The following is a 26,039-nucleotide window of genomic DNA, read 5'->3' on the forward strand; positions in this document are numbered from 1 at the left end:
TGGTGGAAAAAGTGTCCTCTTTATGTGTTAGAACAAAAAGCTGCAACCAGTATGGCCCTTTGTAGAATAGTTAGCCCACCCTTGAACCTGAAATAGAGTATACATAGTAGTATACCTGCATTGACACCTGTTGAGTGGGAGTGGACTGTGTGCTGTGCTGTCAGCTGGCAGACAAAGACCCCACCCCCTATTTGTACTTGCACACCCACTTGATATTTTTCGATCCGTGGTGCACCCTGGTCCAAATATCCTCCCGAGACCTGTGGCATGCACTGGATTCTGAGATGAGTTTCAAGCGGACAGTGAGACACATTGCTGCTATGTTGTTTTATTTTTCTCATCTCCTTATTCTTCTCTTTGAGGGTAAGTTCATCACTAACAAGAAGGCATGCTCATTTATCATCGTTGCGTATATAAAATAAAATAAATGTCCTATGAAAATAATAATGGAAATAAAAAAATAAAAAAATCTTTAAAAAATATATATAATTCTTTAATATGTTTAAAATAAATGTCCTGTGAAAATAATGATGGAAATTTAAGAAAAAAATGTATTTCTTTTTTTTTAAATATAATTGTTTAATATGTTTAGGAGTCCAGAATCGCCCCTCAAATTCAGAAGCAAAGATCCCAAGGTAAACAAAAAAAAATTGGGGGGTTGTATTTTTGTCTTAGTAACTAAGAAGGGAGACTCAAGAACATGCTTAAGAGGGTTTGTGCTTTCAAATTAATTGTTGTTTGTGAAAATAATTTGTGCACTTACAAAAACTATTTTTGGGCAAAACAACAATGTTTCTTCCTATGTTCGAGGTCAGAAGATTTTTTTTCTTTCAAACAAACATTGAAAATAATTAAGAGTATGTTTAATTGTTATTCACTAAAAGGCTGTGTTAGAGAGTTATTTTGAAGATGTCGAGGTTTATGTGTCGCAATTGAATTCTGCCTCACCACATTTCAACTCTTTGGGACATAAGGGTGCAGATTTAGTATAATTAGTTACTGGCACACAATGTTGCTCTAATGCAGAATTCAATAAGTGATGTTCAATGTTTAGTCAAGTGACAACTTCTCTTGTGCTCTTTCAAGCTTCTGTGCCAGACTTATTCTCTGTTTGTAGCAAACAGGACTTTTGTAAACTCTGTGCTCTGGTGGTTCTGGTGTGTACAGACGGTCTAATGCACTTCGAACGAAACGGGATCTCCTCTGGGATGAGTTCGGTACACAACACCGACGGGAACCAGGACAGGTCAGGGTGCTCACAGGCACAAAAATACACACTGTATAAAATGTGACACACTTTTAAACATTCTCAAGAGATGGTGCCAATTTATTTTGCTGTTTGTATTCATTTTAACTGTAGAAGTTACTCAAAAAGAGAAGTGTTGGCCCCCTTCTATGAATACAGGCAAAATCAAAATAAAATAAAATAAAATTTAAAGGATATTTTTTGGTCATGGTATTGAAGTGGTATATAGTTTGACAACTGCTGATTAGAACCTATAACCAGGCATACAGACCAGTCCTCCCAGATGAGACTCAGCCACGCAGAATTTTGCACAACTACACAGCCAGAGACTCCTCCTCAGGTTAGCAGTGTGATGGTTTGCGTGATCAAAATGATAATACAAAAAGGAAGCTACCCACATTATGTTGTTGTTTCATGAATCCAATTCAGAAAATTGCGATTGCCTTAATGGTGGTTGGTGTCAGGACGATGGGGTGTGCGACTGCACCCAGCTCCAGGCCCTAGGAGACCGTTGCCAGATAGGTGAGTAAAGTTATAGTCAAAGCAGAGCAACAGGGATACAAGTTCGCTTCCAGTACCCCAATGTACTAAGTAAGTTTCATTCACAGAGGCATGTTTGGTTGGCTTTGATATAGAAAAACATAATGAACACTTATGTAATAATGAACTGAGTTAAGATGAAATACTCAAATAATTTTCAGAAAAGTTGAATCTTTTTTTGATTTATAAAATTTATGTCTCCAAAATATCTAATACTGATCTGTCAGTGCCCAACCAGGGTCGAGACAGGGATGGGATTTGTAGGTCCTGGGGTCAACACCACTATGAGACCTTCGATGGCATCTACTTTTACTTTCCTGGGACGTGCTCATACGTCTTGGCCCAAGACTGCCATTCTGCAACACCACAGTATACTGTGTGGGTAAGAGCAAGCACATTATTTTCTAAAAATTAAAGACAGGTCATTGACAGTAAACCAGGTGTCACAATTTTGTGAATGGCATAATTTTTTCAAATTAATTTCCCGCAAGTATCAACAACCTGAGGGGTCAAACTTACCATATAAAAGCAACCAATAAGAGAATTATGAGTCACCATTAAGATTGTGATTCACTTCCCTCACACTAGTATAGGCACTATGTCAAGTCTCAAAATATGATTATCAAATTTTGCATGTGGCGACCCTAACTATTGCCAAGCATTTCAGCTCATTTCTGTGTTTCTTCCTCACTATTTCTATTTTGGTATGCCCTCAGGTGCACAACAGCAGAGTGTGCAACGGCAATTTGTATTCATGTCCAAGAGCGCTGAGCCTGCTGTTTCCAAATGAGGAAGAGATCCACATATCTGCATACCATGTAAACCAAGGAGGACACAGGTATATCGTACGCAGTTAATATCTTATTTTGAGAAAGCTAAACATGTTTTTTTGTGTAATCCTAGGCTCAATCTGCCTCACACAATAGGAGGGGTTTTCATCGAGCGGCTGGCCGATTACCTGCTGGTCAAGAGTGTTTTTGGCTTTTCATTGGCCTGGGATGGAGGTACTGGTGTCTACCTGAAGTTGAGCGAGGAGCACCAGGGCACCTCATGTGGCTTGTGTGGGAATTTCAACCACATACCAGGTGACGACCTAACAACTGTCAGTGGTAAGAATTGTCATAAATCTTTTTTATGATTATTATTAGGTCAGAGTATCAAGGAGTTTAGAGACTCTCTAGGAACTCCCTTTTTCTTAAGATGAAATAATTGACTCAAAATTTTGTCGACATATATCATGAAGGGAGAAAATAAAAGTCCCTAGAGCCATGGCTCGAAATTGAACAGGAAGTTACTCATTTTTGTCTTGTGGGCCAAATTCCAGGTTTTGTATATTAGCAAAAAAAAGGGAATTCTCATATATGAGCCTGGAGAATTATTTATTATTAATGAATGAATTAATTATTCATATGTGGAGCTATTCTGGATTTGCCTGCACTATACAGTATGTCGCCATTGTTTTATTTCAGGCATACGGACCAATGAGCCTGCTGTGTTTGCCAACAGCTGGGCAGTTGACCTACCTCATGAAAGAGTCTGTCCCTCAGTGGACCTTGACTTCAGTGGACCGTGTGACTCGGAATCTGACATGGATGTAAGAACAACATTTATGAACTGCACTGAAATAAGAGACAAAATACATAATACATACCGTACTATACTGACTGAGCAATTAACCACCTGACAGTCTGAGTCTCTAGTTTCTCATCTCAACTCCAACATTTCTATATGGGTTTTGTATGTTCTCCCCATGCATGAATGGCTATTTTTTTCAAAGTGCTAAAGTTGAGTTTTGACTTTAATGTATCTACGTGAAGGTTTAGTGGCTGCTACCTCCATTGCTATGCCGTTCATGTCTGCAGGACGCCATCGAGAAATGCAGCGCTCTGCTCTTCTTCCCATTTCTGTCCTGTCACGAGAATATTGATCCCAACCCATTTGTAGCCAGCTGTGTCTCTGACCTTTGTGTGTAAGTCACATCCACCTCCACAGTTTATGATACCTCAGGTACAGTCCCACATTACTCGACTTGTATTTCTATCATAGTGCTGATGATGAGGAGACATTTTGCAGAGCTTTGGTGGAGTACACCCGGGCCTGCTCTCATGTGGGTTACCCAGTGAGGGAATGGAGGGATAGCTTCCCCTCTTGCAGTAGGTTCTTAGTACAACTTTTTGAAACACAAGCAAGTTAGACCAGTTTCCACAACACACATTTTTATATTTTCTCCCAGTTTTAAAATGTAATTGAGGAAATAAATATATATTGGAGTGCATGTTTTATACTTTAAGAACCATGACCGCACGCCGCACAAATGACAATATCTGACAAAAACAGTACAATATGACCAAGGACTCTTCTATGAGGCCAAACACTTTAAATCCACCTGGCACCACAGTTTACCACACATTTGAAAGTCAGGCAGTCTTGGATTGCTCATTTTTTTTGTACGTTTGGAACTCACTCTACCTATAGATGATGGCTGCAAGCAGAGCTTTGTGTACAGAGACTGTATCAGTTGCTGTCCTCCCACCTGCACCTTTGAAAAGGAATGTCTTGGAACCAACCTGCATTGCCTGGATGGCTGCTACTGTCCTGACGGTAGTGAAGACAAGGAACTTAGTAATTTCTATTAACTGTTAGTTGATAAGTTTGTTTTAAAATTAGTGTTTCTTTTATGTAGAAATGAAATTTAAAGTCATATGCAAGGAAACAGTTGCATTTTGATGTTGATATGATGTGCTACTTTTGTGTCATTTCTGTCTATGTGACAATTGCCTTACCAGAGTTATTAGAATTAGCTAGTATCGAGAGCCGGGCAATTGTAGTTCATTTTGAACTTGTTTTTATTGTATACATGAAAAAGTACAAGGGATCACCCTGTGGAAAATTCACCAGTAATAATTGGTGATTGGGAGGTTTTTGAATATGCATGTAATTTTTTTTCAAAGTAATCAAATTAAATATTTGGTTATTATTATTATTAATCAACATTAATGTATCAAATGCAAAATTTGATATTCTATTGTTTTCCATCAGGTCTTATTCTGCAAAATGGAAAATGTATACCTGCTTCAGAGTGCCCCTGTGTTTACCATGGTTCATCATATGTGCATGGACATGTACTCCAAGAGGGTTGCAATGTTTGGTGAGTGTTGAAATGTATTCCATTAGGACATGTTGTGAAGTGAAAGAACCTTAGAACTTCTTTTGTCTTTAGTAATTGTGTCGGAGGCATATGGAACTGCACTGAGAACAACTGCACTGGTGAGACTCTCTGATTTTGCACAGAAAGGATTAAACCAATTAATACATCAATTTCATTCTGTTCATTTTTGCTCAGCGGAGTGTTCAGTAGTTGGGGACGTGTTTGTAACCACATTCGATGGGCGGATGTTTCTCCAGCCAGGGGCGTGCCAGTACGTCCTTGCAAAGAGTCGTGGCAGCAGTAGATTTACTGTCACTCTGCAGTACACTACCTGCACTGAGGTACTGAAGAGTAGAGGAGCCTTCACTGATATATTTCAGGGTTACCTCGAACACAATACTGAAATGCTCTCAAACATTCTGTTTATGTACACTACAGAAATTGTCTTATATAGTGTGTGAGTTTGTTTCAGTAGCATGTTTGGGAGTATTTCAGGGGAAGTGTGTGAGAAGTCTTCCTGATTTCTGTCCCTGACATTAACAAACCCACTCACGTTTTAACCAGGATTTTCTTGTGTACAGCAGCAGGTATGTATACAGTCAGTGACTTTGGTGCTAGAAGAGGATGTGAGTCGTCAGATTACTCTTACCAGAGAAGGAGGGGTGATGATCGGGGTCAACTCAGCACCTATCCTGCCTTACAGTGATGGTGGATAATGACTATTTTTTCCCTTTTTACTGACATTTTAATTTATCAGTAGCAGCAATAGTAATGTTTGAAATTTTAGCTGCCACTCACAGCCATAAAAGTAGAGTCCATTCTAACAGGGAGGGCTGGTAATGGATAAATTCTGTCTGATCAATCATGTGTAGTAAATCCAGATGAAAAAGAAAAAGTCAGAAGTGTCAATTCAATTCACAATTTAAGAATTTCAAATTAAATGAGCATTTTACTCATTACTATTGCATCCTTTCTTTTTTATCTGGGGGTTCAGACGTCATGGATGTACGCAAACTGACTTCAGTGTTCACGCAACTGAAAGCACGGCTGGGGTTGAGGTTGCATTATGATGGCAAAGGTGGTCGAGTCCATCTCCAGCTCGAAAGTCAATGGTGTGGATTGACTCTTGGCCTTTGTGGGACCTTGAATGGAAATCTTAGAGATGACTTTCTGTGAGGATCCCTTTTTTTCCACATCAAATACACTCTTTGCTATTATTTTCATCTACTATATTTTTAATTTATTTTGTTCATATGCATTCCATTGGTGTATAGGTCTCCTGCTGGTATGATTGAGGGTACACCACAGCTACATGCCAATGCTTGGAAGGTGTCTTCCACCTGTGTAGCACCGGTTAACATGCCGATTGTTGATCCATGCGAAATTAATCTACAGTACGGTAAATACCTTGAATAAAAACGAAAATGTGAATGATCATTTACAGTGGAACTCTGCCCTTCTTTCTTTTTCCTCAATTATAATTCTAAAATTGCGTTCTATCTACGCTCCTATTAAATTTTCTTTAAATTTACAAAAAAAAAGCCAGTATACGTTTTGAAAATATTCAAGGACTTTACCTACGTCAAATAGATAATGTGTGGTGTGTTCTTTTTTTTTAGTATTCTATGCCTCCAAGTGTGAGGTGCTGCTGGGAAGCGTGTTTGCCCAATGTCACAGTTACATCAGTCCAAACATCTACCGGCAGCAGTGCCGCTACCAGGCCTGCCGTTGCGGGAGCCCTTGTCTGTGCACCGCTCTGGCTCACTACGCCCTGCTCTGCTCGAAACACGGAGTTGACATTAATTTCCGAGCACACGTCTCCGAATGTGGTGAGTTGTGAGAGCTGCTGGAGTGAGTTTAATCACTGTCAAGATTGGAAAATGATATATTTGCATAATTGTAATAACAAACTGTCAGGAAGGGTTTGTAGGATTTTTTTGAGGGGATTATTTGCAGAAATTAGGTCACATCTTATTTTTCATTTTGGTTTTGTTCATATAGGAGTGGTGTGTCTTGGGGGGATGCTGTACCATTCATGTGCGTCGTCCTGCGGACGGTCCTGCCGCTCTCTGTCCAGCATGGAGATATGCAACCCCGATGATTGTGCCGAGGGGTGTGGTTGTCCTGATGGCAGTTACTATGACGACATGCGCCAGAGATGTGTGCGACTGTAAGACTTAAGTCAAAATAGGATGTTAACCTAAACCTATTATTATGTTTTTTTAGATGTACCACCACGAATCACTCAAAACTATCCTCCCAAGTGCTATTTTTTTTCCTCATCAGGGTCATCACATTTTCACACTCACAAGACTGCAGCAAAATCACTGGGAAATTCATTTTTCATTCATCATCCGTACCGCGCAAGCTTGCAAGGGTTGCTGGGGTTTATGGAGCTTATCCCAGCTAACTTTGGGCGAAAGGCAGACTACTCGTTAGACTGGTCGCCAGTCAGCCGTAGGGCACTCACAGTGAAAAATAATCTGGGAAAAAAACATTATAAAATGTATAGAGAAAATAGTAGCGCTACTTTGCTCAAAGGAAAGGGCTCAACAGAGCCTTTTGACTGTTGGCATGACATTAATTGCTTATTCGTCCTTGTCTAAATCCTCCAAATGCAACAGATTGTAAGGGCACAACCCTCTTCGGGTCAATGATTGTCAATTGACTTTAGTCTGGTATCTGCAACAGTGAATACCAAGCATTCAATTTCTACTTACAAAGGCCATCCACTATGACTGAAGTGCCAGTTCCAGATGAAGAGATGAGTGGATTTGTGTTTTTCTCTAGTGAAGTGAGCTATTGATTTTTACTTAAAAAAAAAAAATACATTTCTTTCCCATTAGTTGTGGGGGTACTGCAATTGAAAAATTATGAGGGAAAAAATGAACACAAGCAACTGTCATGAAGTAGTCATTTGTCATTGGCAGAGCTCAGTGCCACTGCTACAGCATGACTGGTGTGTCTCAACCAGGCGAGGTCGTCTTCAGCGCCACTGGACCATGGTAAGTCACACTTGAAAAAAAGCTGAAAAACACTTTAGATGCTTTCCTATTTGCACCATCTGCACTGAATTGGACAAACAAATACAGTCATCCATTAGTATTTGCAGGGAGTCAGGACTAAAAATAGACAGAAATAGCACAAATGTGTACCTGGACTGTAGTTAAAACCATCAATATACACTACAGTTATGATATGGCTTTTAAAAATAAAAATCTTACAGATTATTTGAAAAATGCATGGGCTTCTGCTGCTTGCAATAGCACAACCCGTGACATTTTATTTTGCTTTTGACTCCGCAACACACTGCTAGTTGACAAATTTCGTTTTTGCAAATCTTCAGTTGTTTACTGTAGAGCTCAATTATGTTGAAATGAGACATTCACCTTGGTGAACCTTCTTTTTTATGTCTTTTATTTTCAACCAGCCTGTGCAAGAATGGAAAGTTGGAGTGTGTGCCAGAGGAAAAAGGTACCCCCTGTTCGGACCCCCCTTCTTTCAGTTCTTGTTTCTTCAAACAACAAAGTGTTGTTTCAGGCTGTCTCCTTTTGCTGAAATCAAGCTTATTATGTTAGTAGCCTTGTAACCTGTTTCCCAGGACAACCTAGTGGGGTTACTGAGGAGGACACAGGCATTGATTTACTTGCATGTCTTTATGTGTCTAGAGACAGACAGCCCGAAGATCGAGCAGTGCCCCGGGGATAAAGTGTACCACAGTTGTGCCGAACAGAGAGGCGGCGTGGCCTGCGCACCGACATGCCGAAACCTCATGTTGAATGTCACCTGCCCACCCAGCACACCGTGTATCCCGGGCTGCGTCTGCCCTCCTGGGTAATGCATGGCCCTTGCCAGCAGTGTTGTTTTTCTTTTGTATCACGAATCTGATATTGAGCTCTTTTGACAAATCCCTGCACAAATGATCTCATTAACGAGATTAATTTTCAGATATATGCGAGAAGATGTGAGCACAAAAGGACGAAAAACCGCAGGCTGGCTGTGATATGGAGATATAATTACTGGGTAGTCATTTAGAATGATTAAAGGCACAGTGTACCTAATCAAGAGAGAGAGAGAATGCTCAGTATGCCTTCATCTTTGAGATCATCACACTACTATTATTAACTGTTCAGAATAAACTTCCTTTCTTCCAGAATATATATGTCTCTCTCTCCAATGCACATATTGGTATATTCTATTTAAAGGCTGGTGCTGCACGGTGGGGAATGTTACTATCCAGAGAATTGCCCCTGTGTCTGGCTTGGCCTGGAGTATCTCCCTGGAGAAATGGTGGAAACATCTTGTTCTAAATGGTTCGTCAAAGTCCCTGCTTGGAATTACGCTTATTATTCCTCTATCTTAAAAATATTGGAAGATGTATTCATTTTTTTCAAGTGGGAGTAGCCTGGTACAAATATCGGCCCACAGTGGCACGCACACCCTAGAAAAAATCAGCCCCCATCACCAGTTACATAATAATTGAAAAATGTGCAGGAAACGGAAATATGTCTCATTTATCAATGGGAAAACAAATGATTAATTTGCTTCTTTTTCTCTTTTTCCATTTATGTCCAACTGCTACATGCCAGTGTATGTCACCGTGGCTATTTTAACTGTAGCTATTCACCGTGTCCAGCTGTGTGTACCATCTACAGCGACAGACATTATCACACTTTTGACGGCCTGGAGTACGACTACCACTCAGACTGTCAAGTCTATCTACTCAAAGTGAGTCTTTATGAACAATGAGAAATTGGAGTAGAATGTGTTTGGTTTGTTTGTGTCAAAAAGGTTCTTGAAGAAGACACACATTTGCATATGCATTTTTTTTACAATCCTAAATAATTACTAGTCGTCCCACCCATGCTTTCGTTAAAATATACAAAGGGAAAAGGGTTACTTGGTGCTGATAGGATAGTGAAAAAATATGATGAACAGCAAATGTAGTCACTTACCTATTAAACTATTTATGGTATAATATTATATTTACATTATGATTAATTGCAAAGCACATTTTCAAGATCCCTGGAAGTGCCATTCCTGTTTGTTTCGACCATTAGTCATCTAGATCTGTGAGAGCGAAGCCAAGTTTTTTACTCTTTCCTAATGTTTTTTTCTTTTTTTTCTTCTTTTAAATCAGAGTAGGTTAAGGCGTTCATATGTGTGTACTCCTTTGTTGGTGTCCTGGTAATGCGAGGAAGGATTTAACACGACAAAGAGACCAGTGTTCAGCCCAAACCTCAAGGCTCCTGTGCTCCCAGGGATATAGAATTAGAATAGGTGGAACAGGTGTGCCGATTGAGAATTGACAGATTTGCAGACCACCGTGCGTACCCATAAAGAGTGGGCAAGTGTTTCCTAGCTGTGTAATTACACTGGTGTATTTCCTGAGCGTGTACAATCCAAATGTCACTGTTTGCCCTCTTCCCAAGGGGGATTTTGTTAATGAATGACCTTTTTCCTGTGCACAGAGTTCAAGAGAGACTGAAGTGTCCATTGTTGCCCAAAACAAGGACTGCTATGAGAGTAGCATTGTGTGCATGAAAACGCTGGTCATACACGTGGGACTTACTAAGATCTACTTCAAGGACAACTCTGGCAATCCTGTAATCACACCTCCTTGCAGACGAATATGAAAATAACACATGTCGTTTTAATGAGCTTGATTTTCCTTTTGGAATGCAGAGCCCGTCCACTGTGGTAGGTCGAGAGTCAGCATTTGAGCTTTGGAAAGCCGGCTTCTATACTGTGGTCCACTTCCCCGATCAGGACCTCACCATCCTTTGGGACCGTAAGACAACGGTGCATGTCAGAGCCGGGCCTCGATGGAAGGTGTGCAGCTGCCAATCATTTTAAATTAGGGCAGAACTCATAGTCCTCTTCCTGTTCACTATCCTTTTGAAGATATCTGGGGAAGGCAATTTAACAGCAGTGAGCCTTTTACCGACCACTCTTCCTCCACAGCAATTTTGTGTGTTTATACCACAGGCTACAGATTTGTTTCTCATTCAAAATTTTGTTTTTGGTCTTCTTTCTTTCTGTTCTGATGAGAATATAACTTTTTATTTAATTTATTATAAACTGATTGTCACTTTTATCGTAGGCTTTGTTCATTTACAATATACTGGTCTGTGTAGCAATTTGTATTGGTTTGCATGTTTGCTTAAAGGTTGGCTCAGTAATTTTTCTGTTCAAATCTCATCTTTGAGCTTTCTGCATGGAGTGTGGATGTTCTCCCCATTCTTGCATGGGTTTTCTCCAGGGATGGTGGCTTACTCCCATACCATTTTTCAAAGACATATTCATTGGAGACTATACATTCTGCAATATCCCAAGGAATCTAAAGTAAACGTCATGCATTATGATGCCAGCATCAATACATAATATTTGAAAGATTCCTCAAGGGTTTTTTGCTTGTCCGAAACAAACACATCCAATTTAAACTATATCTATGCACCCAACAAAATTAAAAACTTTACTTTTGTCTTTGGCATGACAATTTTTCAAACTCTGGTCGTCTATCCTGCCTTAAAAATGGCTGCTCTTTGTTGGTTTAGCTTTTGTATGAGGGAGGAATTATATAAATTTGCAAATGTATTTCGAAAAATAAGCATACAATTAATCTTTTTGTCATTTAAGCAATAAAAAAGTACATTTTACATAAAATCCTATTTTTCATTATACCACCAGGGCCTTCTCGGTGGATTATGTGGAAATTTTGACAGCGTAACCATTAATGATATGACCACATCGAACAACATGGAGGTCAACAACGCCCAGACCTTTGGAGATAGCTGGGCTCTGGGACAGGTATGCACCTCAGCTCATTTGATATCATCTTGGTTACCTTCTTTCATGCTCCATGTGTGTTGTAGTGTCAAAGTGATTACGTAGTGGAACGACCGTGTGAAGCAGACTTGGGTAGACAACCATACGCCAAGCAAGAATGTGCACTTCTGTACAGTGACGTCTTTGCATCTTGTCACAATGTGGTGAGAAAAAACAATGATTGTGAAAAAGTTAACTTCATTTGTTTTGTGCTGAAAATGATCACCATTGAGACATGGCCTCACTATATAAAATGACATGCACATAAAACATCTTAGAAAATGTTATGTTGAATTATTAACAAGGCTAATTATATTATAATCAATTACATTGTTTTATTTATATTAACATTGTTTTAATATTCATATATTTATTATCATATTTAATTATTATATATTTGATATTTATTGTTATTATACAGTATTTACATGTGTAGCCAGTAGATGGAGTCCTATAATTATGCACAGATGTAGTCGGTGGACTGCAGCTTCCTAACAGAGATGCAACAATTTTGGACCTCCTTTGTCGAATAACAACTATTTATTGGAGATGAACAAGTATAATTAATGCCCACTGGGATGCATATTAGGAGATGGTTGATTATGTCATCCGTGTGCAGTCCTGCTTGAGTGAATTTCTGTTACTAGTTGAAGAGGATATAGATAAAATGACAAAAATAATAATAAGGGCAACTGGATGAATTTAATTTAGGAATTATAGACATATCTCAAGGCAATTTTACATTAGTGGTCACTGACAGCCTGAAACCTCAAACACCTGAACATCACCAAACGCTTTAAATTAAGATTAACAATTTGCATATGGAACATGATGTCTAAATGCTGGAGGTAAAAGTAGAAAGAAAGTAGTATCATATCAATTATTTAATTTGTACCGCTCATCCTCCGAAGATCACATGGGGTAATAATGGGCAGGAGGTGGGTTACACCCTACCAGTATAGTACAAGTACACCCCCAAAATCTTAATTCAAGTATACAGGAACAAAATATGTGTTTAGTGATTCTTTACTCCCCACCACTAGAGGACAGTGAGAGTGTTTATTGTCTATTGGAGTGTGCTTCCATGTACTGTACATGACATCCGTACCCTGCAGGTAGATGTGGCCTGGTTCTACAGAAACTGCCTGACCGACACTTGCAACTGTGACCGAGGGGGTGACTGCGAGTGTCTGTGCACGTCCATCGCAGCCTATGCCAACAAATGTTGCCAACAGGGCATCACTGTACACTGGAGGTCACCCTCTGTGTGTCGTAAGTAATAAATCAACTAAATTTGAAGATTGTGAACTGTGACCAAAGTGTGCTTCTGTTTCAGCCCAGGATTGTGAATACTACAACCAAGGTATTTACAATTGCAATTCCAGTCCATACTCATTCACCTCCTAATGCTAAGCAAACTCCTTTTATGTGCACCCTAGCATTAGGCGATGGGCCGTATTCCTTGGTGAGCGCTGTTCACAATAACACAATGATAGGAGTGAATCGTACCAGTGGCTCAGTATTTCCCCTGTCGAGAGACACACCAGGCCGTGGTCCTGCCCCCGGCCTACTCTTCAACTTTATGGTGACACCAGGCCTGCATAAGAACAAAACGTCACGTAAGTATCACGGTTGAATATGATGTGAAAGGCGGATCTATCTACATATTGTTGAATTTTCCTCTATACTGCCTAATGAGGGTTAGCGCATCGGCCTCAAAGCTCTGGGTTCAAGTCTAGGTCGGTCCATCTGTGTGGAGTTTGCATGTTCTCCCCGGGCCTATGTGGGTTTCCTCCAGGTACTCCGGTTTCCTCCCACATTCCAAAAACATGCATGGTAGGCTGATTGCACACTCTAAATTGCCCCTAGGTATGAGTGTGAGTGTGCATGGTTGTCCGTCTCCTTGTGCCCTGCGATCGGTTGGTCACCGATTCAGGGTGCCCCCCGCCTCTGGCCTGCAGACAGCTGGGATTGACTCCAGCACCCCCCGCGACCCTAATGAGGATAAAGCGGTTCCGAAAATGAGATGAGATGAGATTACCTAATGAGGATGAGTGCTGTAGGGAATGAAAAATGAAGATACTAAATACATGAAGATTTTCAGTTGTGTTTCATTTGAGAGTTTCTGCTGTGCTCTTTGGTAGTCTCATTCCCTAGTGGCTGTTTCCTCAGGTGTCCCTGTTGTGTCCCTGGAGTCTGCTGAGAGACCCAACTTCTTCCTTGTTGTGTCACGAAAAAGATGTGTACAGCTGGAACGTTGGAGTCAAGGGGAGGATTTCAGACAGCGGGCAACATTTATCCAGCATCGGGGGCTGTTTCTGCCTGGTCACAGCTCTTTCGAAGTCGCCAGCCAACCGGGAGTCTTTCTGACACTTACACGCACCGCTGCCCGAGCTCTGAGATATGACTCCTCTGTTGGTTTCAAAGCCAGCAGTAGCTTCATACTTGAGGGTCTGTAATATGTTTTGAGTTATGGAGATGACACAGCTCGAGACACAATTTTATTGCAAATAGTTGTCTCACTTCACTCCATTATAGTTTCTTAAAACTAGTCCAAGCTAGAGGCAATCAATCATAAATATGACAGACAACACATTATCTGAGATTGCCCAATTTTGTTTTATAAGTAGTCTTGAGTGTTTTGCTCTTTATTGGACTAAAACCAGAGACAGGAATGGGAAATTGGTTTATATATGTAGGTATATATATTTTTAAGAAACATAATGTACTGTAATTTATTGACACCATTGTGAGAACTAGTATTTCTTCAGAATGTGCATCAGTACTAACCAATTTGGTCCTCGCTTGATGCAGAGACTCACTTTGTCATCCCCTATCGGATGATGTGTGAGTGGCGCTATCTGGCCTGCGCCAGCCCATGCGTGCGCACTTGTAGTGACCCACATGCTACACACTGCACCTTCCTGCCTCTGTAAGAGCTCTCTCGTGATGCACACAGTTGTTGTTTTTTCCTACGTCTTTAACAATCTTCTGTATATCACAGTGTGGAGGGCTGTTTCCCCCGATGTCCTCAAAACATGGTCCTGGATGAGATCACGAGCAGATGTGTCTACCTGGAGGATTGTAAGTCATGCTTTCACAAAGTTTAACCCTTGTCAGCTGTTGTTTAATGAGAAAGAGCAAGCAATTAGTCTATAATAAGCCACATGTAGACATATGACAGAATGTTTATGCTTTGGATAGGACAGAATTCATTAAAACTCTTATGAACTGTCCTTTTAGGCGTGACTCTTCCCCCAAGTCCCACCCCTTTTGCATTCGTGACACGACCCAACATTTCTAGATCCCCACCGACCACACTTTCAACAACGAGGCATGCAAGTACCACACCCAGAACAAGCACCACTACAGTGCTCGCTATGTCATCTACTACCATGAAGCTATCCACTGTTGCCACTACTCCCAGCCCATTTCCTCCAAGCATCCCCACCACTACAACTCCTCCTATAAGAATGCCCACTAAATTGCCGTCAACTACTCCCACAGAGCCTTTTACGTCTCTCCCCATCTTCACTCCAACCCCTTCAGTTACTCTTACCACTGTTGACCCAACAATAAAAGCAGTGCCCTCCGTGCCCCTGACGTCAACATCTTTTCCCATCGTCTCCCTGGGCACCACAGCAACTCCACCTCAACCTGACCCTGCCGACACAGCCGCGATCACCCCCGCAGACCCTCCAACGGTTGCTGTGGCAACGTCCGCAACAATCGTCACAAGCACTGAGCCAGCGATTACCGAAATATTAACAAGTCAAGACACATTTCCAACAAAAGAGGCGTCGACTCCATCTCCGTTGTTTATACCCACAACACCCTGCACTGTAAGTGTTGGCAGCTCTGAAGTAGATTTATTAGGAGGCTTTCCAGTTCAAATAAACACAGTAGACAAGATCTCACTACTGTGTAAAATTTTATTGTTCCTCATTGTATCACACTGAAACCTCATTTATCCATTTCAAAGTGTACTTTGGCCATAATTGCGTTTTTTTTTTAATTACTTGGAAAACTAATGCCCCATAGTAATTCCTGTTGGTTTTTATTTACTAACAGGAAACTATTCTCTGCTCAATATTTTATTTTGTCCAATCTAATTGTTTTCTTTCAGCCTCCATATGTGTTGCGTATCGACAAGTGCGCGGAACTCATCTGTTTGAACGGGCAGCTGCTGCTTTATAATGCATCCTTGTATTGCCGCTTAAACACCACCAGACCCCAGTGCAGCCTGCTAGGACTGCCTGTCCTCATCAACATGGACCCCTGCTGTCCACAGTGGCGGTGCCCTTGTAAGACAAAGCACTCTAACTCATTGGTATACTATCCCGGTATAGCAGCTTTAACAAGATTGATGATCAAAAGGAGTTGTTTTGTCAGGTCGTTGCACTGTGATGTCTGATCTGCGCATGATTACGTTTGATGGCAACAACGTGGCTTTGTACGATAATGGCGCTTACATGCTGGTTAATCTGCCGGGAGAATCAATTATTGGCTCAGTGGAGAAATGCCCAACCAGCCAGGTAATACATTAATTGATATGTAAGAGTAACAAACATTATGACCAGTATGACCATTTTGGAAATGGCTTACCTTCTTTCAGAATGCAACATTAATAGGTCCTGAAAAAGGATGATATGCATTAAATGTTTGTTCAAATATGTTTGGATTAAAAAAATGGCATAATTTCATTGTTTGACATCTAAAATAGCCAAATGTTCTAAAATTTGAATGCAAAACATTTCTTAATAGTTGCCATAAAGGCTATTCTTATTGTTTTGATTGTTGTGACAACAGAAATTGTCACATATTCCTATATCAGATACTTGGAATAATATATTGTTTTTTTAAGCACTCTGTATTATGTTTATTGTGATTTTTTTCTAATATATTTCCAGAGTGTGAACTCAATCAGAAGACCGGTAAGTACCACATGCTCGCAGCTTTGGTCACTACCAATAAAGGTTATATATTTATTTGTATAACTTTGGGTTTTAATGTTCTTTCCCCACAGAGTGGAACAGGTGGAACTTCTGGTCTATGTTTAAAAAAATTAAATATCACCATCTCTTCTGACCGCATTATTATCAATCGATTGGATCGAAAGGTTATCCTCTTTACCCGACAAAGAACTTGACTTTGTTTTTATTGAATATTCTTAACTTAGGTGTATCACAACGAATTACAGTATCACCATCATTGAATAAGAAATAACAAGCCGTATCTACTGTGCATTTTTAGATAACGGTGAACTACAGGCCGACTAGGTTGCCATTTTCCCTTCACTCTCTTCGTATAGAAGACACAGGCACAATGTATCTTATCAAAACACCTGGCCAGATCAGTATCCAGTGGTATCACAGCACCGGAATTATGGTTCTGCAGTACAGCATGCCAAATGAAGCATCTGTGCTCACTCAAGGCCTATGTGGTGGGTTTCAGTACAATAGGCCTGATAGGAAAATCAAATAAACAGAAAAAGACATTTGGAGTTGACCGCTTGTCCTCCCATCATGGCAGGTTCGTGTGACGGCAACCCGGATAATGACCTGAGGTTGCCTAATGGCACTATAGTGAGAGAGGTTAGAGACATGGTGCTCTACCTGCAAGCTTGGAGGGTCCCTATGCCTGATGAAAGCGAGCATATTCGCCGGGTCGGAGACAACTGTTCCATCGGGGACTGTTCCATCTGTCTTTACATGCTTCACCAGAGAGCCTTCACACCATGCCATAGCAAGGTTTGTCCTGTAAAAGCATACATTAGTCTCTAGGCCTACTAACAGTGTTGCCGAAACTGCAGCACTGTTTGGGAATCACTGTGTTAAAGAATGACTGACTCCATAGCAATCCCCATTGAAGAGAGGAACATAACATCGGGTCTTGTGTTTTGCAGGTGCCTCCGAACCAATTCTGTGACATTATGTGGGCAGGCGACCGCCACTACAAGGACCACCAGTGCGACTTCCTGGCGGCGTACATGGCCGTTTGCTACACACATCAAGTGTGTGTCAGCTGGAGACGACACAATTTCTGCCGTGAGAACACACACAATCTAGAATCTATATTTATATTAAATATTTATTCACTGACTGCACTTCTTTTCCCCAAGTCACAAAAAATGCTATTTTCCTCAATAAAGCATGCCACATTGAATTATTTTAATAATCTTGACAATAATGTTAACATTTTATTTCATTTCAAAGGGGAACCTTTTGTGATTTTTCAGCAAATTGTGTTACAAACTTGGTTAGGACACAAATTCATATTATAAGTCAAAGGAGTACTGCTATATCCTCAAAGCTCATTATATCTCCCACAGCCCTCCGGTGCCCACCTGGTAAGGAATACCATCCTTGCGTCAACACCTGCACCAGCCTCACCTGCCTGAACAGAGACTATTACGAGGAGACCACATGCCCCTTCGTTCGAGAGGCGTGTGTGTGCCGCAGCGGGACCCTCTTGCACCGCGCTGATTCCCCACACTGCGTAACTGAGGATCGCTGCGGTAAGTCGCCCTGACAGACAATCGTTTTTCTGTCATCTTGGGAAGAAAAAAAAAGTTATTTGGGAGCAGCACCATGGACAGCTCTTTAGTTTGTTGAAGGCTACCTTACAAGAACAACAATTGCAAGCACAAAAAAATAAATCTGAACTATATATTGCAGACTTAGAACATACAGTATGTCCATACACCATAATTACAGTTAAAAATTAAAACCCAAATAGTGCAATGGTAATCTGACATTATCAAATTTTGGGAAGTCAGAAAGTTTTTTGAGGCAGGGATCCTTAGTTCAAAATTTTGTCAAATTAAAAATTATTAACATTTGGGAAGATACCATCCTGTTGATGTGGGAAGTTCCTTCTCACTTCCACAGTCTGCACAGACAACGAAGGCAGGCCCCGGGCACCTGGCGAGGTGTGGAACGGCTCCACTCAAAGTTGCTGCCTGTACAAGTGCATGGAAAATGGATCAGTGATTGCTGTGGAACCCGACTGTGGCTTTACCCCGACGCCAATGTGCGAGAGGCATGGAGAGTATGTGCTGGATGTTCTGGAGGAAGGTGCCTGTTGTCCCAAGAAGATCTGTGGTAGGTTTAACTCTTGGGCTGCCATTAATAGTGATAGTGGTGATTGTAGTGGTTCGTTCACTTGCCTGACTTTGGTGCGGGCAAGCGTGATCGATCATGATTGTGAATGTGAATGCATTTATGTCTCGGTGTGTCCTATGGCTGACTGGCGACCAATTTGGATGTAGTCCACTTTTTTCTGGAATTCAGCAGGCTCCAGCCTACCCCCCAACCCCCACCCTTGTGAGGATAAGGGATACGGAATATTAATTAATGAATAATATTTAAACACAAAATTTCCCTGTTGTTAAGCTGCCTATTGTGCCTTGACTATACAGACATACAGAAAAAATGCTCCATTAGGCTGCTAATGTCTAAAATAAGCCTAACATGAATTTTTGTGGGAGGAAGCAACCCAAATTTACCAGAAGGCTGACATGCTGGCCGCAATTCAGTGTTGGATGGTGTTACTTAACTTTGAGGTTTATCCAGTAATTGATTTCATTCCTAAGGCAAATGTTCAGAGATTTTCAGTTTCTATGAACAAACATTCCATCATGTTCTTCCATCCAGACTGCAACATGACCATATGTGACAGTGAAGCCCCAGCTTGCGACGAAGGCGACCGGCTGGTGATTGGCTACAGTAGCCTCTCTTGCTGCCCTGAGTACAGATGCGGTGAGAACAAGTACTGTTATCCATAATCCTTTCTTTCACATGTTTTGCACTTACACTGTGTTGTTGCCCATCTCACACAGAGTGTGACCCTGCAGCTTGCCCATCTGTCCCTTCCCCCAGCTGCGGGGAGGACCAGTTTTTAGTGGAGATACGAGAGGAGAAACTGTGCTGCTATTCTTACCTCTGTGGTAGGCCATAGATACTGAATTTTGAAACCCTCAAAGAGAGATGAACTGTTTTTCTACCATATAAAACAGAGACTTTAAATGAAGTCAAATTGAATATACTTTGTGGCAATAAAGACAATAAAACTTGTGGAGGCACAAAGTCTTTCAGCATCATACTGTTTAAAAAAAGTGTAGTTTTGCTTGAAACTGACTATAGACATTTGCCCCCTAACTAAGCAACTGAATATCATGATTACCATTTTAAGTACTGTGGCTGTTTACTATGAGCACCTTCATCAAATGAACGGGCCATAATGGTGTGTTTTGCCTGCGCAGTGTGTGAATCATGCATGGAGCCTGTTCCAGTCTGCTCACATGCAGAAATCCTGGCCGTGGTTCTGAACACCACCAAGAGCTGCTGTCCACGGTACCACTGTGGTGAGTGTATTACATCTTAATGGGCATTATTGTAACTTTTGTTTTTATCTTTGCTATGGCTGTTCTAAACATTAGTACAGGCTTATTTACTAACCTGCAAAATCTGGTGTTTTGTGTGTTACATCTATACTACTCTACATAACATGTTTCATTTTTCTTGTGTGTTAAAGTGTGTGACGTCAACCAGTGTCCAGAGTCCTCTGTGGTCTGTGCACCAGGTCTTGCTTTGGTTGAAACCACTTTACCAGGCTATTGCTGTCCCCAGAAGCACTGTGGTACATTGAGACCTTAGTACGTTTTTTTTGTGCTGAAACTTCACGCATGTTTTTGCCTCTGTCACTCCAGAATGTCGATGTGAGGACAGTGCTCTCCAAGTGTGCCAGCTTGTAAGTAAGATGCATTAAAACTCTAAAGCAGGGTTTTGTTCACACCGACAAGGCCGAATCACATTAGTCTGGGCTTTTATCTTCTCTCAGGGGGAGGCTCTATTTGAGGTCCCAGACATCAGCAGCAGCGACTGTGCCTGTTCACGACACTTGTGCCGTATGTGCAATTCAAGCATGAAGTAACACGCTGGGGTGTCAGTCCACCTAGGGCTTTCTGACATCCCACTTTTATGCCAAGGAAATGGTTTTGCTCTCCCACTGTGGTGTAATTATTGATTGCCTGCGTGTATGTGCTTGGTTTTAGAGAAAGCAGAAGTGTGCCTTTTCCAAGGATTGACTGTGCTTGGACCAGGCCAATCCCTCGTTCAGTACTTTGAGGTGGATATGTGCTCTACTGTCCACTGCCTGCATCACAAAGACCCAAACACAGGGTTCTATGCCATGGAAATCGCCTCAGTCAACTGTTCTCAGCAATGTGAACCTGTATGTATATGACATATTAAGAGCATTTACATATAACGACCTCACCATAAAAATTTACATGGAAATGTTTGATTTCGTAAGTGTATAAGTATAAGACATAACACAAGTCCAAACCTTCTCATTCAAACCAGCTGTCTGTCGTTGTATAAACACTGAGCAGTGATAGGCGTGTTGTGCCATATGGCACGTAATCTGCTGGAAAATTAATTGCTATCATGAACATTGAATCAATTTTAAAAGCAGGATATTTCGCCCAGCAGTTTTCCAAGCAGATTTGGGGGAAACATATCTCATACACTACCCCACACCAGTGCAATCTTTAGAAAAATCTCATTATACTCGTATAATGACAATAAAAGCATTCAATTCAATCAATTCAATTCAATAATAGAGTATGTACTGTCCTTCTCTGTCTCTGCAGAACCAGCTCTACATTTCATCTACTGACCCTCAGGTGTGCTGTGGCTCCTGTAAAAACATCTCTTGTATATTCCCCAATCACAACGGGACCACAGACCTATTTGCTGTGAGGGCAAATTAAAACCTATTAAAAAATAAATCAATAAAAAAAGTACAACTGATTGGAAAGCTGTATTTGCACGCAGGTGGGAAGTTCTTGGGTGGAGAACTGCACGCGTTACGACTGCTTGGAAACGGTTGTTGGAGCAGTGGTGCTGGCCTCTACTGTGGTTTGCCCGCCTTTCAACGACACGCAGTGTATTCAGGTTGGGGACAAAGACAAACACAGATGTTTACAATGAAGAAAAGTAAAATTAAGAAGAAACATTATTTATTGTGCATTTAATTCATCTGCACAAATTATGTTTTCATCTTGTGAGCTGGCACACCTTGTTGAAATGAATGTATATAATCACAACATTAAACATAAGTAAGAAATGTTCTCTCATTGCAGAATGGTGGTGTCGTTCGAACCTATGTTGATGGCTGCTGCAGGACATGTGAGTCTGTCTCTGGGTTTAATTATGCTTGAGAAGGGTGAGCGCTTTGTTGCCTGACAGCAAACGGGTTTATTGGCTGAATTTTTTTGGGGGAGGGTGCGTGGCCCTTACTGTAGCAATTGGCGAGCAAATCCTGACGCTTGGCCTGTTTTTCATTTTCCCACAACCTGAGGCTTTTGTCTATTGATCGGCAGCCGGAAGACGTGAAACTCATAATCATCTCGTCATCAAAACTAGTATAATGGTATGCTCCGGATGCTTGGAAGTGGATTTCTTCTTCACTTCATCGCTTGCATGCTTTGACCGTGCAGTCACTCCACGGCAAGGGTGCGAGCAAATTGGCGCAGAGGTTCTGGTCTTTGATTTATAATATACGCAATAATAGTTTGGGTTTCTTTCGTTGAAAAGGTGTGGAAGAGGGAGCAAAATCTATGTGCATGTTGGCTGCAGACTGGTGACCTCTCTGTCTTGTTTCTATGCCGTGTTGTGACTTTTTAAAGGTATTTTTGTAATGATTTTTGTGTTTTTCCGGCGCTTTCTTTCTGTGCTGTCCTGACGATTTTACCAGGTGCTGGAGTGGGTGTCTTACCCTTTACCGTTAATCCCGTAACCCCCACTGGTAGTACTAACTGTGACACAGGTATGTGCAGTTTGATCTTAGATGATGAGGCCTGATCCAATTGATTGAATTGCCAACTTCTCACATTCAATCATAGCCAAGAGTGGTATGAGCCCTCTACCAAAAAATGCCTGCTGCTGGGCAACAAAGCAACCAGCTCAATAGACTTACAGTCTTAAATGGTGTGTTTATTTAAGGCATCCATCATCATTTGGGTAAATGATGATAATTTAGGATGACCCTCAGAAACGTGTCGGTGGTTTCGTATAGTTTCGTTTCATAGAGTGTAGTGTTTTATATGTGTTTATAGATGTTGCTGATAGTTTTTTTGGCTAGGTAATAGTCTCCATGTTAACTTCTGAGTATGAATAAGCGTCTATCTACCACTACTTGTTTCGTTTACCACTTTTTGGAATGAATCATTGTCCCATTTATGTATTAAATGCACGAAAGTGTATCAACAACTTTTTATTGACGACGTCACCTTGGGTAGTTGTACTGAAAAATTGCCTGTCCATGATTCATCCTACTTCTGTGTGTTTTGTGACATGAATACTACAGGTAAAGAGGATGGTAAGACATGCAAGCGAGTGGCCATCCGAACCACCATACGAAAAGATGACTGCAGGAGCCACACGCCAGTAAGAAAACACTCGGAATCATGGTCAATCGTAGATTTTTGTCTGTCGTAGAAATGCTTAATTATTCAAGGACTATATGGTTTAAAGCAAATGTTGGATATTGATTTTTACAGAGAATGTACTTACTGTGGGGCGGCCCGGTGGATGAGCGGTTAGCGCGTTGGCCTCACAGTGGGGGACCTGGGTTCAAATCCAGGTCGGTCTAACTGTGTGGAGTTTGCATGTTCTCTGCGGGCCTGTGCGGGTTTTCACCGGGTACTCCGGTTTCCTCCCACATTCCAAAGACATGCATGGTAGGCTAATTGGACACTCTAAATTGCCCCTAGGTATGAGTGAGTGTGAATGGTTGTTTGTCTCCTTATGCCCTGCGATTGGCTGGCCACCGATTCAGGGTGTGTCCCCCGCCTCTGGCCCGAAGTCAGCTGGGATAGGCTCCAGCACCCCCCACCACTCTAGTGAGAATAAAGCGGTTCGGAAAATTAGATAAGATGTACTTACCGTATCCTTTCGTGTTGGGAAAGAAAAGTCAGCAATGCACTTTGCAGGCAGGGTTATCACCTAACACAAAAACAATAAGCACACTATCAGCTATCCAATCACACTCATTTATTCTAGCTAAATGGGTGTTCCAGATTGTACCTTTGCCTCATTGCAGGTGACAGTCTTCTCCTGTGATGGCAAATGCCCGTCGGCCACTATCTTCAACTTCAATATCAACAGTCATGCCAGGTTCTGCAAGTGCTGCCGCGAGAACGGCTTGCAGTCCCGCACGGTGGTCCTCTACTGTACACGCAATGCCACTGCTGTGGAGTACCGCTTTCAAGAGCCCCTGGACTGTACCTGCCAGTGGAACTAAATTAAAGGGGAATTCTGCACAGTTCTGAGATTGGACATGCATGAATGACACAAAACGTGGAAGGTATCATATTGGATTTTGTACAGAGCTGTTGGATGAAGGTAAAATACGCTTCAAAGGAGACATATGGAAAATTGAATTTTTTAAATGTCAAAATTGATATTTGTGGTGCCAGTTACATTCTGACAGGACCATATGGTCTCCCTATATATATATATATATATATATATATATATATATATATATATATATATATATATATATATATATACATATATATATACATATATATATATATACATATATATATATATATATATATATATATATGTATATATAATATTGGGAAATCATTGTATGGAATTCTCTTCAGCACAGCTCCATCTAGTTGATGTGTAACACAACCAAGTCCATGCCGAACCACAGGGGTTAAAAACCTGGGACCCACCAATGGGCACTAGTACACAGAATAGATAGATAGACTAGTAGTGAGCATGCAAAAATCAGTAATCTAAAAAAAAAAAGATGAACGACTTAATGTTCTACCACTACACTGATAGTTCACATTGATGTGAACTATTATCCTGTTTTACCACAGTGATTTCACTGACATTGTTCTCCTCGACCAGTGAATTGACTGGGACCTTAAGATGCAATAAAAATATAAAATAAACGCTCAATGGATTTTGCAGAACTGAGTTTATGACTGGCATGACAGCGTTCACTCATCTGCACTGTGATCTTTTGTGTAGGCTTTTCTTGTCTGTCCCAAAGTCTAGGTAGTCCCAGCAGGGTGAGATTCTTAAAGCATGAAGGAGTACACACTCCCCAGAGACAAACCTGTACCTGCTACCCCTCTGGACACCAGAGACATAGGGACCCTTACAGGTTTCTTCTCAGGACAGTGACTTCGCTTTCCTGCTACTTTGAATGACTGCGGAGGAAAGTCTCAAAGGACAAACCATCATCTCCCCTTGACGCACGCTCACTTGAACCAGGTCAAACATGAATGTGGATGGCTCTGAAAGGAATGTGGAGGAGCCCGAATGTTACATTTTTCCCACGTCCACATTTAGAAGAGTTCACAGGTGTCTTCGGAACAATTATGCAAGTACCTACATTTTTTTCCTCAGATTGGATGTTGTTCTTAACTGCTCTGGATGTTATAGTTTTAGTGAGAAATTCTTGCTTTCAGATGGTACTGAAAGGCAACAACAAGCCCGACAAGTGTGACTGCATTATTTCTGTTATGATTACTTCCCCCACTGAAAAAGCTCCAAGTTCATAGAAGTGTAATAGAAAATGGATGGATCAGAAGATGAAGGTGTAGCTTTGGTGTCATCAAAGCCTTTATAGCCCTAAAAAAATTCTTCTCGTCCAATAGTAAATGCGAAAACTTCAAGTGAGCTTTAATGCTCCCACTTTTCTCTCGTCCATGAGGTGCCCGTGCAATTGATGCTGGAGGAGGTAAAATGACAACGTCTGTGTTTATCACAAACAAATACCCAAAACCTGTCAAGCACCACTTGTTGTCATTCTTCTGACCCACAAAACAGTCTTTCCTCATGCACACATTTGCATCACATTTTGGGCTCACCTACTAGTTACTAAGCAACGCCTGTCAGCACATGTGAGATTGTGTTTCAAGGCCTTTAAAGATGTATGATTATCTGCGTAGCCCGAAAGAATGACCAAGTGTACCTCAACACACTGTTCCTGAAAGTTATTGAGGCTTTATTTTCTCTCGTGTTTTTTTTTTCCTTATTCTCTATTCTAACACACAACCTACCTCTAAAAAACATGGCTAAACATGATCCTAATATATCACACAGAATGCATTAGTCAATTTATCGCAGTCTGTCTTACAGTAGCATTACAAAACAGAATCATACGACACACTTTCATTTACGATTCCCCCCATCTTGCTTCCTTCCGGCTGCCAGGTGTCCCAAACCCCCAAGCCCCAAA

The 26,039-nt window shown here is 41.1% G+C and overlaps 1 protein-coding gene across 5 annotated transcripts; it reads left to right on the forward strand.

Moving 5' to 3' along the window:
• otogl (otogelin-like) lies at positions 1-24,252 on the forward strand. 5 transcript variants are annotated; one of them, XM_077597213.1, is made up of 58 exons: positions 1-363; positions 593-635; positions 1,168-1,246; positions 1,508-1,586; positions 1,676-1,768; positions 2,014-2,168; positions 2,503-2,624; positions 2,690-2,895; positions 3,256-3,380; positions 3,649-3,755; positions 3,833-3,939; positions 4,262-4,408; positions 4,826-4,934; positions 5,007-5,053; positions 5,130-5,275; positions 5,516-5,642; positions 5,929-6,106; positions 6,209-6,333; positions 6,554-6,763; positions 6,936-7,104; positions 7,865-7,939; positions 8,365-8,408; positions 8,603-8,768; positions 9,140-9,247; positions 9,524-9,662; positions 10,406-10,540; positions 10,620-10,766; positions 11,625-11,744; positions 11,810-11,926; positions 12,878-13,034; positions 13,099-13,125; positions 13,202-13,381; positions 13,935-14,213; positions 14,577-14,694; positions 14,767-14,846; positions 15,006-15,604; positions 15,889-16,066; positions 16,155-16,297; positions 16,673-16,696; positions 16,789-16,881; positions 17,016-17,205; positions 17,295-17,512; positions 17,668-17,809; positions 18,094-18,279; positions 18,653-18,865; positions 19,418-19,522; positions 19,603-19,710; positions 20,026-20,127; positions 20,298-20,402; positions 20,473-20,513; positions 20,604-20,670; positions 20,818-20,996; positions 21,418-21,522; positions 21,602-21,721; positions 21,910-21,955; positions 22,524-22,595; positions 23,136-23,215; positions 23,871-24,252. In XM_077597213.1, the coding sequence occupies exons 1-58, from the start codon at positions 285-287 to the stop codon at positions 24,069-24,071; spliced, it is 7,662 nt and encodes a 2,553-aa protein (XP_077453339.1). In that variant the 5' UTR covers positions 1-284; the 3' UTR covers positions 24,072-24,252. The 5 variants fall into 5 exon arrangements, with proteins under 5 accessions (XP_077453339.1, XP_077453341.1, XP_077453342.1 ...); XM_077597215.1 differs by having other exon boundaries at positions 5,519-5,642; XM_077597216.1 differs by having other exon boundaries at positions 4,262-4,387.
• Positions 24,253-26,039: the final 1,787 nt, after the last annotated feature.

This window comes from Stigmatopora argus, chromosome 3 (genome assembly GCF_051989625.1).
Source record: "Stigmatopora argus isolate UIUO_Sarg chromosome 3, RoL_Sarg_1.0, whole genome shotgun sequence".
NCBI lineage: Eukaryota > Metazoa > Chordata > Actinopteri > Syngnathiformes > Syngnathidae > Stigmatopora > Stigmatopora argus.

Bases quoted from the DNA above. Each gene is read 5' to 3' on its own strand.
- otogl (XM_077597213.1), top strand. From the start codon at position 285: ATGAGTTTCAAGCGGACAGTGAGACACATTGCTGCTATGTTGTTTTAT. The intron at 3,940-4,261 runs GTAGGTTCTTAG...CTCTACCTATAG, and splicing joins GGATAGCTTCCCCTCTTGCA to ATGATGGCTGCAAGCAGAGC. The intron at 11,927-12,877 runs GTGAGAAAAAAC...CGTACCCTGCAG, and splicing joins TTGCATCTTGTCACAATGTG to GTAGATGTGGCCTGGTTCTA.